The 15,584-nt window shown below is 41.9% G+C and overlaps 1 protein-coding gene across 1 annotated transcript; it reads left to right on the forward strand.

Moving 5' to 3' along the window:
- ZNF740 (zinc finger protein 740) lies at positions 1-13,116 on the forward strand. The gene is made up of 7 exons (XM_018556217.1): positions 1-26; positions 3,372-3,474; positions 6,606-6,779; positions 8,431-8,514; positions 10,014-10,137; positions 10,387-10,505; positions 12,826-13,116. Exons 2-7 carry the CDS (start codon positions 3,451-3,453, stop codon positions 12,913-12,915), a joined length of 615 nt encoding a protein of 204 aa, XP_018411719.1. The 5' UTR covers positions 1-26; positions 3,372-3,450; the 3' UTR covers positions 12,916-13,116.
- The last annotated feature ends 2,468 nt before the right edge of the window (positions 13,117-15,584 follow it).

The following is a 15,584-nucleotide window of genomic DNA, read 5'->3' on the forward strand; positions in this document are numbered from 1 at the left end:
ATACGAGGCAAGTCGCGGAGGAACAGGTATTTGGTGTAGGCCTGGCGTGTGTACACATATTATCGCGGTGATATGGCTGCACGCATGTACCTGCAGCCGCTGGTAAAATACAGGGGAATAGAGCGGGTGGGGGGGTGCAGCCTGTGACCTCTTCTAGGCGTACAATAGGCGGCATGGTGATATGGTGTAATTATCATGTGCAGCCACTGTAGGTGTTTATTATTTGTAGTGTGCATAACGGTCTGCATCGTGTATGTGTGTGCTCGTCACCATTGTACATGTAGAGCTGTGTGAGTGATGCTCGGGCAGGGAGCAGACCCCCTCCTCCTCCTTCCATAGGAAGCTAGGCAGTGTGTGGGGGGTGCTGCTCCCCACCCCCACAACACAGCTCACTCATCAAGCTCTGTGCTTCCCTCTCCACTCACCTACATGGGACATCAGACATTCCTCCTTTGTTCACTGCTCACTATTGGCCTGGGTCTGTTACTTGCAGTAGGATGTGAAGGTGGTGTTACTGGCTGCCCTATAATGATCCCATTGGTGTGAAGACAAAAAGTAACATATCACAACTCTCCAGTTCTTGGATGGGGTTGCTGCATTAGGTTTAGTTTTCCAAGCTTCATGTTTACCTGGTGATCCTGCCTGTAACATGCACTTCCTTTCCTAGGGTGACAATGCTCACTCACTGTATTGAATCTGTAGAGGAACAGCATTGTCGCCAAGCACAGGAAGTGGTAGGACTACAGAACACCTCCTCGTCACATTTTTATAACGTAGTAGGGGGTTCTGTAGTCCTAAGATACTAAAGTTGGCCATAGACGGCTTGAATTTCAGAATCGGTAGAAATTTGAGATGTGGGAGGCCCTGCAAGCACCACCAGACTTAACAAAAGTCCATTTAAAAATGGACTGAATCCTGTTAGATGCAGCCACTGTTCAAATAGCAGTGGGTGTGCAGCGGCTTTATAAAGCTGCCACTGGAGATTTATTATTACAGGTATTTATAGAGCGCTGACAATTTACAGAGTGCCCATTCACATCAGTCCCTGCCCTCACGGAGCTTACAATCTAAGGTCCCTATTAAGGATGTCCCGATACCCCTTTTTCAAGACCAAATACTTCCCCTCATGTACATTCTGATACCAATTACTGATACTTTTTCTTAAAGGGACAGGTGACTTTAAATGATCCATAGCACAACTACATGTTATGTACTATGGATCATGATTTACCTATTCATGTTAGCAGGGGAGAATTGTAAATCGATTGCTGTAGTGGAGGTGTGTGCTGTATGCTGTATATATGTACTACATATACATTACACACGTCCAGTACACTATAGCAATAGATTTACAGCCAGCCCTGTCCCAGCTTCCCTCACTCAGTTTCACTCCGATCCCTGTTGCCTCACGCGGTGCCTCTTGTAGTCGGCGCTGGGCAGAATCGCTGCATTGCGTCTCGGTGCTCAGCTTGTGGGAGGCGCTCCCAATTCTGCCCTGCTAACATGAATAGGTTAAATCATGTAGTTGTACTATGGATCTCATTTAACCTATTCATGTTAGCAGGTGATCATTGTAAATCTATTGCTGCATTGTATTGGGAATATGAACTGCACATGCACTACATATAGAATACACTGCGGCAATAGATTTACAATTCTCCCCTGCTAACATGAATGGGTTAAATGATCCATAGTACATAATATGTATTTGTACTACGGATCATTTAACCTATTCAGATTAGCAGAGGATAATTGTAAATCTATTGCTGCAGTGTATAGGGAATGTGTACTGTGCAGTACATATAGAATACACTGCAGCAATAGATTATTGTTGTTCACACTAAGCCCAGGCCCCGCCTCACTCACGGTTGCCTCGATCGATGTGCCGAACGATTTTCCTCACACGTGAGGACGTCGTCGGTGCTGAGCTGGAGAGGAGCGTCGTATCACTGCTGCTCCGGTGGGCGGCGCACCAGGTGGGGTCTTCTGGGCAGTCGCCGGCCACCTAAATTAGGACCCCACCTGGAGCAGCAGTGACGCGGCGCTCGTTACGGTCAGTAAAGAAAAAAAACAGCGCCATCTTCGGCGTATAGGGGGAATTTTGACAAGTACAGGTACTTGTCAAAATGCCCTATATCGGCCCCGATACTGATGCTTGTATCGGTATCGGACATCCCTAGTCCCTATCATACATACATAGTTTATTTAGACAAGAGCCAAATAACCTTCCAGAATGTCTTTGAAGTGTGGGATGAAACCTACACAACACACAAGCACAGGGAGAACATGCAAACTGGGATTTGAACCAGGGACCCCCAGTGCTGCAAGGCAGAAGTGCTAACCACTAAGCCGCTGTGTGATTCCTCTATTGGGGAATTGTGTTTCACAAACGAGAGAACGAGAACCTGAAAAATATAACCATTTACAGATTGTATGTCTGTGAAGGTTCTCATTCTTCCAGGTCATGGTATATCTGTAAAAAAGAAGTCAAGGCAAATGGACTTGCTGTATTTTTCTTGAAGATGTTTCACTGGTCATCCAACCAGCTTTCTCAATTCAGAATGACTCGTACAAAAACTCTCTGGGAATAAATATGGTGAATGTCGCTCCAATCCACATAATCTGTTAGTCACAGCCAGGTGTTGATTGCATTTGTATAATTTGAGTCTAGGAGGTGTTATTAACCTGCCCAGAGAGAGGTGTTAAAACAGCATTGTATGTGGCAGACAATAGATGTCTCACCCTTAAAACTTGCGGGTATCCAGACTGGGCTTTTGTCACTACGAAAAAAAGTAGAGGAAAGAATGCCAAGAGTACTACTAGTGAGGGTGAAAAGCATGACAGACAGAAGTTTGGTCATCCCATATGTAGCTGGGGTGTCTGAGAAACTCTGAAGGGTTTTAAAAAAAACATCACATCCCCGTCTGCTTTAAACCCAGCGATACACTGAGACAACAACTGGTTCACCCAAAAGACCCAACGCCAAAACACAAGATGAACATTGTGTACGCAGTCCAGTGCAGTGAGGAGTGCTCATTGGTGGCACCCACAAAGGGAATTTCAGCTGGTTTATGCTCGGTGAGAATCAGAGTGGGAAATGTGTCTGTGGGTTTTGTGCACCTTCTGGTTGCTGATGTTTGGGAAATTGATTGTACAAGATAGATTTTTCCAATCGGTTAGTGTCACTTTTGAGATATCAATGTCATGGGTGTTGATTGGGTGTGTGACTTCCCCCGATAGGATAGCTGCACATACCGACGGCTGTCTGTTTAGAAGTAATAACGATGTAACCTCTGTTCTGACACTCTACCTTCTGTGCTAAAAAGTGAATGGACAGTTTTTGTAATATATATATTTTTTATTTTTTTTAGGGCTGTTATGAACTAATTGTGACAAGAGACTTCAGAACAGATTTGTGGCCCTCTACAGAACATTGACAAGTGATTCAAGATGGCTCATTTACACAGAAACACAGTTAGTATATTACTGCTTACTGGGAAGAGCTCACCGTTTCATTCATCTTATTGGTTTTCTAGGACCGCCTCAACATTTGTTCATTTTAATTGAATATTGAATAGATCTGATCATCCAACTATTCATTCTCCTTTATATTTAAAGTGGAACTACGACCTCCTATCCTTTGCAGCCAAGGAAGGTGCCATCTTAGCCTGTATTTGGATTGCAGTTGCCATGGTGCTACACATGTGATCAGTTATGACGCCAGACATTTGAGGGCTTGGAAGTTCGGTTGAGAGCTGAAATACAGTGTGGCAAATAATGATTTGATCCTCTGCAGATTTTGTTTTGCCCGCTTACAAAGAAATAAAAGGTCTATAATTTTTTTTATCATAGGTGTATTTTAAATGGTAGAAACAGAATATCAACCAAAAATCCAGAAATAACACATGATACAAATGTTATACATTGAGCTGCAGTTCACTGAGTAAAATAAATATTTGATCCCCAAGCAAAACATGACTTAGTACTTGGTGGAGAAGCCCTTGTTGGCAAGCACAGAGGTAAGACGTTTCTTGTAGTTGGTTACCAGGTTTGCACACATCTCAGGAGGGATTTTGGTCCACTCTGCTTTACAGATCTTCTCTAAACTCGAAGTTTCAGCTCCCTCCATAAATTTTCTATAGTATTAAGGTCTGGAGACTGGCTAGGCTACTCCATGACCTTAATGTGCTTCTTCAGCCACTGCTTTGCTGCCTTGGCTCTATGTTTTGGGTCATTGTCATGCTGAAAGACCCATCCACGACCCATCTTCAGTGTTCTGGCTGAGGGAAGGAGGTTCTCATCTAAGATTTTAAAATACATGGACCCGTCCATTGGCCCCTCAATGCGGCAAAGTTGGCCTGTACCTTTTAGCAGAGAAACAGCCCGAAAGCATAATGTTTCCACCTCCGTGCTTGACTGTAGGGATGGTGTTCTTGGGGTCATAGCATTTTTCGTCCTCCAAAAAAGGTGAGTCAAGTTAATGCCAAAGAGCTCAATTTTGGTCTCATCTGACCGTAGCACTTTCTCCCAATCCTTCTCTGAATCATTTTTAGATGTACATTGGCAAACTTCAGACGGACCTGTACATGTGCTTTCTTGAGGAGGGGGACCTTGCGGGAGCAGCAGGATCTCAATCCCTGGTGTATTGTGTTACCAATGGTTTGTTTGGTGACTGTGGTTCCAACTACCTTGAGATCATTCACAAGCTCCTCCCGTGTAGTTCTGGGCTGATCCGAGGGCGATTGATGGTTATTTTGTATTCCTTCTATTTGTGAATAATTGCTCCAACAGTTGTTTCCTTCTCCCCAAGCTTCTTGCTGATAGTCTCGTAGCTAGTCTAAACAGACCCCTGATATTTAGCGTTTAACATAAAGAGATTGAGGACACAGAGTCGTCAATGTTTTTTTCTGCAGCCCCTGTTATGAATAAACAGGAAGCCTCTATACTGAGTGCTCTTGTCCATTCATAAACTCATGGTATGAGTTACTATGTCCACAATCATGAATGAACAGGAAGTGATGTAGAGCGCTTTCGTCTCATTCCTAATAGGGGTTACAGTAACTCATACTATATTGTGTAACAATCGGTACTGATTGCTGTGTGAGTGTTTGTGCTCTGCTCTCCATCCAGACTGCTCCACTTGTCACAGGAGTGGTGCTTTCATCCTGCACCACCCCGCTTGGCCTCCTAATAGCTGTCTCCTCCCCGCTCGACCTCCTGACAGGTTTTCTCTTCCCCGCTGGGCACCGGCAGCTGGATCGGCTCAATGCCCCTCTGATCCCCACTGCTTCTGCACAGGCACAGGCAGGCGAGAGCTGCGTGGATCGGAGGGGACACAAACGGAAGCTTGCAGCTGTCACCCACCAGGGAGGAGAGAAGCTAGGGATTCACCCGTTTTTGTACTATCGGTATTTTGCCCAGAATATCAGCCATCTCATGAGATTACAGATAAGATTTTCCAGCAGTGCTCTGCTGATGTAACCTTCCCAGGATGCAATACTTGGGCAAGATTACAGAATTTGTGCCAGAAGTGGACCAGGAAGTAGATGAATTCTATTGTAAGTAAATGAAAAACAAATTTGTTTAATGAATGTAAGATGATTATAAATCAGCATGCAGAGCTGCACACTGATGTGATTTTTTAGTAAAAGGGGGGTAAAGGTCCACTTTAAATTTTCAAATTAATTTGTCTACCTGACGTCCTGCGCTTGCTGGGGACCTTGTGGCAGTCTTCTGGGGACCACATGGCGTCTGCTGACACCACTTCCGCCGCCTGCACATCTCCCCTTTCTGAGACCCTTTGCCCGAGACATCAGGCTGGCACCCCGGAGCAGAGAAGCAGCACAAAGTGTGTAGCAAATTCATACTCTTTTTCTGCAGTGCTGTATAATGTATTGCTGGGATTTGGAGCCTTCAATGGCTGATGGTATTCTAATAATACCATCAGCTATAGAGGAATGTGTTCCTGAGATTTGTAGTCCCTCTACAGCTTGGAGTCGGTGGCAAGGCTACGAGGGTTTCAGCTGCAACCTGGCCCTGGTGCTCCACCATTGCCCTAAAATCATTAGTCTCTATTGTTTTAGAAAAACTGTCCGTTGGTATTGGCGAGTACTTGAGGAAAAGTATCGGTACTCTGTCTGGAAAATTGGTATTGGTGTATCCCTAATCCTTAGTTAAAACCCTATGAAACTTTTTGGGAGAATGCTAAATTTTAGGGGTACTTAAACTTTTTATGGGGACCTAAATATAAAACAATTTCCATACTTGCGCCCAATAAGTGAATAATGAACAAAATGTCAGCAAAGCCGCACGATGATGAGTAGCAATGGCCTTTCCCATATTAGTTTCTCATTTTTAAAGCAGTTAATTAAAAAGCTAACATATTGGTAATAAAAATATTTACAATTTTTAAAAAAAGTATAGATTCCTGCATTGTAAGTATAGCTGTATACTCTAAACTCTTATTGTTTTTCTGTATAATGCTGTTCGATGTTCTGTTGTCAGATCTGTGAATGTGCTCATATGGTGAATTGATATACATAGTATATGTGTAAATGTTTCTGTATGACCATTAGTGTGGAAATGCAACAATGTAACTGTTACAGCGCCGTCTGCTGGGCTGCGAGGGAATATCCGGTCTGAGTCTGCTGCATTCGGCAGCGGGTAAGAAGCTGGGGATGTTGAGTGCCAGTCTATCACGTACTGTAGGGAGCGATGAAGGTGAAGATGATGACGATGATGTGGAAGATGTAACTGAAATCTCAGATACAGAGGAGTCGGTATGTGATTGAGTATATGGACCTAAGTTGCTGTGTTGCTTGGAATGCACATTCAATTTGTTTTATTAGGTTTTCAAATTGCAATAGGTACAGAAACAGTCTAGTAACAATTGCACAGTGGAGTAACAATTGCCTGAACGTCGGCGGCATATATTACAGTACATCGAACAGCAAAAAAAGGGAGGGGGGGGGGAAGCATTCAGGCAGTTGTTGTTGATGTCCAGTGGGTATATTGGTTGCTTATGAGGGAGATATTATAGACATTGCTCTGCTCATTTCAATAGTTTTATTTGAATCTGACAATCTACAGCCATAATCCGGCTGGGGGACATTTGTACTTTGAGACAGCTAAGAGGGTTTTTTGTAGAGATTTTTCACTGACTTCTTTTTTTTTTCCCCGTCAGAAGTGATGGAAACGCTTTCCAATGGGACACAACATAAATAAAATTGATAGTGGATTTGAAGTGACTGGGTTGAAAGTAAAATTACTCCAGCCTGTAAAATGAGATGCTGCTTACAGGCAGTCCTCGAGTTAGATTCATCCGACTTACATAGGACTCCTACTTATAAACGGAGGCTATTACTGTACAGCAGGGGTAGTTGTAATGCTACCGTGCTCGTGCCGACGAGGAGTGCCCACTTTTTTGGGTCTGGTTTGTATTACTGTACGTACATTACAGGAAGTTGGCTCTTGTTAGACGTGCAGACGAGGGGTGCCCACCTCTTCTTCCGGGTCACTGTGAGGTTTTTACTGCCGCCTGTATCCTCATTAGAAAGATGTAATATCACTTCCTGTCCTTGAGACAACAGGAAGTGAAAGGACATCTACCCCTAGGAAGGGAAATTCACTCCTGTAACAGTGATCATGGGAAAAAGGTGTCTCCACTAAAGCTTTATCAATAATCCTTGTTTCTACGACAACCCATAATTTTCACAATCCGGATGTCACAGGGACAGAAAGTGAGGTGAAATCTTCTGGACAGGGGCACACACAGCAAAACAAACTTTGCAGGGATTAAACCGAAAACAAAAAAAAACAAAAAGATTTTGGCTGGAGTTGCACCTAAAAAATGTACCTGTCCCAACTTGCATACAAATTCAACTTAAGAACAAACCTGTAGTCCCTCAATTGGTCGTAACCCAGGGACTGCCTGTACTTACCTTTCTGATGACCTGTGTGGTAAAACTCTGCTGCATTGCTGATCTCCAGCTGATGCATTTAGTCTACACTGCTCCCCCACCGGACGCTGTGATTTCTACTGCTGGCTTGTAGGTCACTAAAGGATGTACAAGCTGGTTGTAGGAACCTCAGCATTTGGTGGGAAAGCAGGCATTCCACACATGGAAGTGTTGGATACTTACATCTGTTGGGTGATCAGCAATACAGTTTTACATCACACAAACACACAGGCCACCAGAGAGCTAAGTACATACCATCTTGTGTTACAGGCTGGCTTTTTTTTTTTTTTCTTTCAACCATGTACTGACAGGGTAACATTAACCATTTTCTAATATTGAAAACTAAAGAAAGGTTTGCATACCATACACAAACATTTCTCCTGTTTTCTCTACATTATTTCTTAGGTTGTGTTTTGTCATTTGCTTCTTCAGATTCTTTTTATATCTGCTAATTCCTTCATTTTTTTTGTAGGAACAACGTAAAGAGACTTCAAAGCCAATTCTTCTTAGAGATCAGCCTTCTTTGGTTTCCAAAGCTAGCAAAACCCACAAGAAGGTATGGATGTTAAGTGACGGAGAATAATGTTTTTTCTTGTTTTTGAGATCGAGAAAAACAATGGTGCGTTTCTTTGAATTCTATTGTGAAACGAAAAGTTTTCTTGAAAAAGTTTTTGTGTGTTTGCATTCATTTTGCTGTAAATTCTGTTTAACAATTTTTTAATATACAAACTTTTATAGATATGCATTCCCACTCAGCCTGTAAGTTAAGCTACTCATTTACTTATGACTATTTTAATTTAACATATTTGATTAAAAACTATACGTAGAGTTGTTGTTTTTTAACTTTTGAATTTAAAGTGACACTAAACTCAGGAGTTAAACTTTAAAAATGTATTCATGTCCCTTGCCTAATAACAATGTATCTTATTTGTGTATCACTCGGCTGTAAGTTCTCAAATCATCTCTGAATTGGTGCCGACTGTCCTTCCTTCTGGAGGGTGGCTTCTTTTGTTCCCCATGGTCCCCTTGTGTTGTAAAGTAGTCGCAAAGCAAAAGACAACTGGGAAACCCAAGGAGAGCAAAAAAGGAAAAAATGTTTACGTTCAAAACTCAAGGCTGCTGGATCTACAGTTCAAAAATCCTTAAAGCAGGACAATTCAATGTATATGTACACACACATAGTTTGCTGTTTTCCAAATGGACTCTCTCTTTGCTGACAAAACTATCAAAGACCAAATTGTTCCCACTAATCAACATCATTAAAGAGTCCAGATGGAACACATGTTTGTTGAATCAATGGTCAATAAAAAGCCATAACGTTTGTGTTTAAAAAAATATAGATATTTTATTAAACCCCCAAAAAGGGCCCCATCTGGACTCTTTAATGACGTTGATTGGTGGGAACCATATGGTCTTTGATAGTTGTAAAGTAGTATATGCAGAATTCTAAAAAAAGATAATGCACATAGAGCCGAATTGTTTTTTATTTATCATTTGTTGGGGGGGAGGGGGGTTATGGGGACCAATATATTCTTTAGAATTGGATATCTGCATATATATGTGATTTTTGGGGGTTTAATAAAACATTTATATTCTATTTAAACACAAAGATTATGGCCTTCTTTTTGACCATTGATTAAACAAACATTTTCCATCTGTACTCTTTGATGACGTTGATTGGTGGGAACCATTTGGTCTTTGATAGTTGTAAAGTAGTCACCGCTCCAAGCTCACTCCCATGATGGACTATAATCTCATATTTAGTTTACTAAATTGTATTGAAATTATAGTCTATCATGGGAGCGAACTTGGAGCGGTGACTACTTTACAACACACACGGACCATGGGGAACAAAAGTAGTCACTCTGCAGAAGGAAGGAAGGACAGTGTCAGCAGCAATTCAGAGACGATTTGAGGATCTACAGTCGGGTGATACACAAATAAGATTCATTTTTGTTCATAAAGTACTTGAATGCATTCACTCAGGAAAGTTTACCTTCTGAGTTTAGTGTCATTTTAAAAGACTGTATAGTCCAACAAACTCTTTTGTTGCAGATGGTGCTAGCAGAGGAGAACAATCCATATTCACTACATATACCCAAGAATTTCATCTGTGAGCACTGCTATGGGGCCTTCAGGAGCAGCTACCATCTCAAGAGGCATATATACATCCACACAGGTAAGGTTAAAATACATTGAAGGTAATTTATCATAACTGAAACAGAATCTGGAGCAGTTGACCATTGCAATCAATCAGCTTTTCATCTCAATGCTTAACTGAACAAACTGAAAAGAGAAGCTGATAGGTTGCTATGGGCAACTGCTCCAGATTCTGCCTCCTCCAGTTTTGATACATTTCCTCCAATGTGCCCTTGGCTTTGAATAGTGCCTTGCCTGTACAATATCCATGTGACATGCTGTTTTGTAGGAGAGCGCCCATATGAGTGTGACATGTGTGACATGAAGTTTATTCAGAAGTACCATCTGGACAGACATAAACGGGTCCACAGTGGAGAGAAACCATACCAATGCGAGCGATGCCAGCAGGTAAATACCCTCATTCACTTTATTTTTTGCTGTTCTTTTCTTGGTCTTGGGAAATAATTGTAAACTAAACGTAAGATATACATAAAGTCATTATTATTTGTGCAGTGCTTCATCAGACAGCAGCAGGGGTGACCTTTGTTATAGGGTTCTTTAAATGAACTCCAGCGCCAACCATCAAAGGGGTGCATGACATAATTTTATAATGTACTTAGCATCCAGTTTCAGAACACTTTTAAGGCCTGCCAGCTTATTTGTCAAAGATATTGCTTAACCGAAATGCCCAGTAATTAAAAAGTAGCCATTCCAGGTTGTGCTAAGGACCCGGTCTTCCATGCTGCATAATATGGGTAACAATAGATGGGATTTATAAACTACAGTGCTTTCTTTATGCTCCACTAGTAAGGTATTTCTGACGTGGCATTTTAAAGTCCTGTCTGCATGTCTAAAAATGTTTAAACATTTTTCTGAAGTTTTCTAGCTAAACAATGCAAAGATAAAATGTCAGAAAACTATCTCCGGTCTTTATTTCTTGCTCTATACCAGGACTAGGCAATTCCTGTAACCAGGTAGCAATTGTGGCTAAAGAAACTCTGGTGATCGGGTCATTGACAGTGTAGGATTTGCTGTAGTCAGCGCTCCTGTATAAATATAAACATAACTCCTCTGCTCCTCAGCTGCTCCTCTCCTGACTATCTCCTCCTATTCACATACAGCCAGAAGTATGCCTATCTAAACTAACAGACACAGCTTTACCCAAATGTGACCAATGGAAGACCGTAAACTAGGCGCTGAGTTTACAAGGTTACATAATCCAGTACATGGGAGCTTTTTATTTTATTTTTACTTGAATAATCCCACTTATGTCTACTAAAGGAATTGTATGTCAAACGGATTTTAATTTTATTCTGATAAAACATTATGATGCTTTTGGATTTTTGCAGAGTGTTCACATTACATTCCAGAATTAAATCGCATTCCATTTATCGGACAATAAAAGATTCAAAATATTGAATATACTTGCGTGATACCCTTAGTTGAAGTGAAGCCCCATTCACCGAGGGCATTCTGGCATGCCTGTGGCAAGACCCTGTGGATTCCTTCAGCAAGAATGCCAGATGTCCCTGTTCAGATGCAGCTCCTGTACCTGTTCAAATTAATTGCAGCAGCCGTATCTGTCGGGGGCATTCTACATGTAATCGTACATGGTACGATTTACATATAGTTTGGGATAGATGATTGTCCGTGGATGCATCTAACCTGCGTCCAGCAGCAATCATCTATCCCACATCGCATGTAATTATACAATGTATGATTACATGCGGATTGCCGCTGAGAGATGTGGCTACTGTCACCCTGTCATTAACTTCAATGCTGCAGCAATTCTCCGTAGGTTCTTGCCGCAGGAATCCCAGAACATGGCATGTGTCCCCATATGAATGGAGATGAATAAATGTCACCAGCACACCACCAGTATTGCAGTCCAAAGAGTTAATTGGTGACATGACATTCCAATGAACAAACTCTTTGGGCTGCAATACTGGTGGTGTGCTGGTGACATTTATTCATCTTTATACTGTTTGGCGGCGCCATCCGCGGGTCACTACAAGCACCCCGCCTCATTTAAAGGAGAACTATGAGGTGAGTGCTTTTCACTCACCTCATAGTTCTAGCCGACCTGTGACAATGAGACTGTCACAGGTCGGCTCAGTAGATCGGGAGGTGAGCGAACACATACCGTCGTTCGCTCCCCTCTGGATCCTGTCACGGCTCTCTGCCGTGACAGGGGAGGGGCTGGATTCCTCTCCGCTCCGATCCGCGAGCGCTGACTGGCGGAACGGACGGGGGAGGGGGCGGGTACAGCTGGCTCTGCCTCTAGATAGGCAGAGCCAGCTGTCAGTCACGCAGCTGGTCACGCAGCTGGGCGGATCCAGACATAATTGTCAAGATCCGCTTCAGCTGCGGCGTCTCAGTATACCGCGAGCTACAGCTTGCGGTATACTGAGCCTAGGGTGACGGGAGGACGCTAGTTTGTGTCCTCCCGTTACCCTAAGGAGAACTATGTGGAAAGCCTTAACCCCATAGTTCTCTAACGGTGGGTTTTTCCGGTAAGGAGTGCGACATGGTATCTTTTTGTTTGTCCCATATGAATGGGGCCCAAGCCTATTTAGATGGGAACTATTCAAGAGGAATTCTCACGAGGGTTAAATTCTGCTTACTCTTTTGTGCAGGAAGCTGCTACTATTTAGTAATCTATTTAATCAATTTGTTGATGTTCTAATCTGTTTCCTTGACATAATCTGTGTTCCCTCTTCTTTGTTAGGCCTTTTCACGGACAGACAGACTTCTGAAACATAAGAGGATGTGTCAGGGATGCCACACCAACATTGGCGAGTCAGAGTATGTGTTGTAGTGTATTACTGTATACCGGACGCCACGTGTTCTCTGCGTCAAGTATGACTTTTCTGACTCAGGACTCCTATCCTGTGTCCTGCTATTTCAAGCATCTGAAAAGACTAACCCAAAGCAAAGGGACTGATAGTAAAGTGACAAACGTATACCCATAATCCTCTGCATTTAATTCAAAATACGTAAACCATTGCATATGGCTAGTGACCATAGACCTAGTTCTAAGAGGGATCTCGTTAACACGGCTTTACACTTGAAAATGGAACCTCTAATATTCATTTACAGGAAGTGCATATTATTCTTTATAACATACACACTTCTGATTGAAAGAATGATAGTATAAGATCATCAAGGTATCCAGATATATTTTCCTTTCACTGTAAATTCTTCTGTGAGTTACAAAAAATCTCGTAGTGACAGGCTTTTTATAGAAAAAAAAGATCTGCCGGTTCACAAAAAAGTATTTAAATACGTTAACAAAAAAAAAAAGTTAACTAAGGGCCAGTTCACACCATATGCAGTTGTGATGCAGTCTGTTTATTTTGACTGCTGCAGTCAAAATACATCACAATGCTTTCCTATGGGCTTTCTTGTGCCTAATTCACACCATTGCAGTCAGTTCAACTGCAGTCAGAAAAAGTATCGCTTGTCCTACTTTAACTGCATCAAAACGTGGTTCAAACGCACCGGAACGCGTTGCAAACGCATTTTTAAAAAATGACTCAGATTTGAATGTCATCATCCAGGGACTTCCTGGTTGTAGTGTGGAGAGAAATAGCAGAGAAGGAAGGTGTGGATGCTGAGGAATTTATCCGATATGTGCGGGACTGTCCCCTGCTGTACGACAGCAAACATCCCCAATATAAAAACAATCGTCAGAAGTTGGCCAAGTGGAGAGAGATTTGTGAAAAGTTGAACCCTGATTTTGGTGCGATGAACAGGCTACAGAAACAGCAATGTGGTGAGTCCACTTTTGCTCAAACATATAAAGAAAGCATGACTGAGCTCCCAAACGAACAAAACAAGCGTAGGAAATGCTCTGATAGGAAAAGGAAGTGACCTGCATGCCTAATTAGCATTTTCTAGTGCAGAACAAAAACGTATCAAACGCATTGCATCAAAACAGATCTCAGTGTAACTGCGCAGACGTATGCGGTTGTGATGCAGTTTCTGGTGTGAACTAAGCCTAATAGTGAAATATGTACAATATATTTTTCTGTGGGGCAGTGGCAAAAGCTAACACTCCCTCTTAAAAAGTGTATAAAAGTAGTGGGATTACATTTCACAATGACTGTTTAAACTGAAGTCTTCTGTGTGGATGACTAGTATTTCTACTTGTAAAATAAACTCTTCTGCACTTATCAATCACTGTATATATTTTGTCTTGCGGATAAGCGAGATTGACAAAAATTATTTTAAAAGGATGTGATGTACATTTTTTTACATCCCTAAGATAAATAATATACCGAGATGCAGTCATTATAATTGTTCCCATCTATTTTGTTCATAGCGGGAATTTAGACATTGAGAGAAATCTAAAGACTGCTATTGTTACTCTCCTTCTGAAAATGCTTTGTGCCTGGTTATTATGCTGGCTTCATACAGATCTGGAAAATCACGGTACAGTCTGAACGCCTCATCCGCCCACTTGCTTTAGATTACGTTTAGTTTACTAATTTGTATTGAGATTGTAGTCCATCACAGGAGTGAGCTTGGATCGATGACTACTTTACAACACACACAGGGACCATGGGGAACAAAAGTAGCCATCCTCCAGAAGGAAGGACAGTGTCAGCACCAATTCAGAGATGATTTGAGGATCTACAGCTGGGTTATACACAAATAAGACAAATAAGACATTTTTGCAAATAAAGTACTTGAATACATTCACTTAGGAAAGTTTAACTTCTGAGTTTAGTGTCACTTTAAAGTGTTACAGCCGAGTGATACACAAAAAAGGTGCCATATTGTTAATAGTTTGGGTACCTGAATGCATTTTAAAGGAGAACTATGGGGTCAGGGCTTTTCCCCATAGTTCTCCTAAGGGTAACGGGAGGACACAAACTAGCGTCCTCCCGTCACCCTAAGCTCAGTATACCGCGACCTACAGCTCGCAATATACTGAGACGCCACAGCCGGGACGGATCCCGACATTCCTGACTAGTAGTCCATCACTGGAGCCATTTAAAAAAAATGTATTTTATTGTTTATCCGATTAATCGAACTTAATAATCGGCTAACTAATCGATTTTGAAAATAATCGTTAGCTGCAGCTCTAAGGATGAGTGAAAAGCACTCACCTTAAAGTTCTCCTTAAAATGACACTTACCTCAGGAGTTAAATTTTAAAAGCGTTTCCCCACATTTGCAGCCAAATTTTGAGAAATACCCCCCTCTATATATTTATTTTATGTTTCCATTCACACAACCGACTTAAAAAAATATATTTGTTTTTTAAATCTTACCTTTCTAATTGTTTCTTTGGAGCAGGTTTATACCTAGGATTCTCCAAACAGCTTGAATGTCAGAAAAACTGGCTGCATAATACACTATAGGGATACTTGGGGACAGCTATCTTTAATGTGCATTACCATAGAATGTGCCACTCAGGTCTTAAGATATTTAACTCTTTGTTAGGACTGTGTGTCCATAAGATTTGCCAGCACAGTACATG

The sequence above is a fragment of the Nanorana parkeri genome, unplaced genomic scaffold (genome assembly GCF_000935625.1).
Source record: "Nanorana parkeri isolate BGI_ZX_2015 unplaced genomic scaffold, ASM93562v1 scaffold228, whole genome shotgun sequence".
NCBI lineage: Eukaryota > Metazoa > Chordata > Amphibia > Anura > Dicroglossidae > Nanorana > Nanorana parkeri.

Excerpts from the sequence above, each read along its gene's own strand:
- ZNF740 (XM_018556217.1), top strand. The coding sequence starts at position 3,451 with ATGGCTCATTTACACAGAAACACA. Across the intron at positions 3,475-6,605 it reads CTCATTTACACAGAAACACA|CGCCGTCTGCTGGGCTGCGA; the intron begins GTTAGTATATTA and ends TAACTGTTACAG. Across the intron at positions 10,506-12,825 it reads AATGCGAGCGATGCCAGCAG|GCCTTTTCACGGACAGACAG; the intron begins GTAAATACCCTC and ends CTTCTTTGTTAG.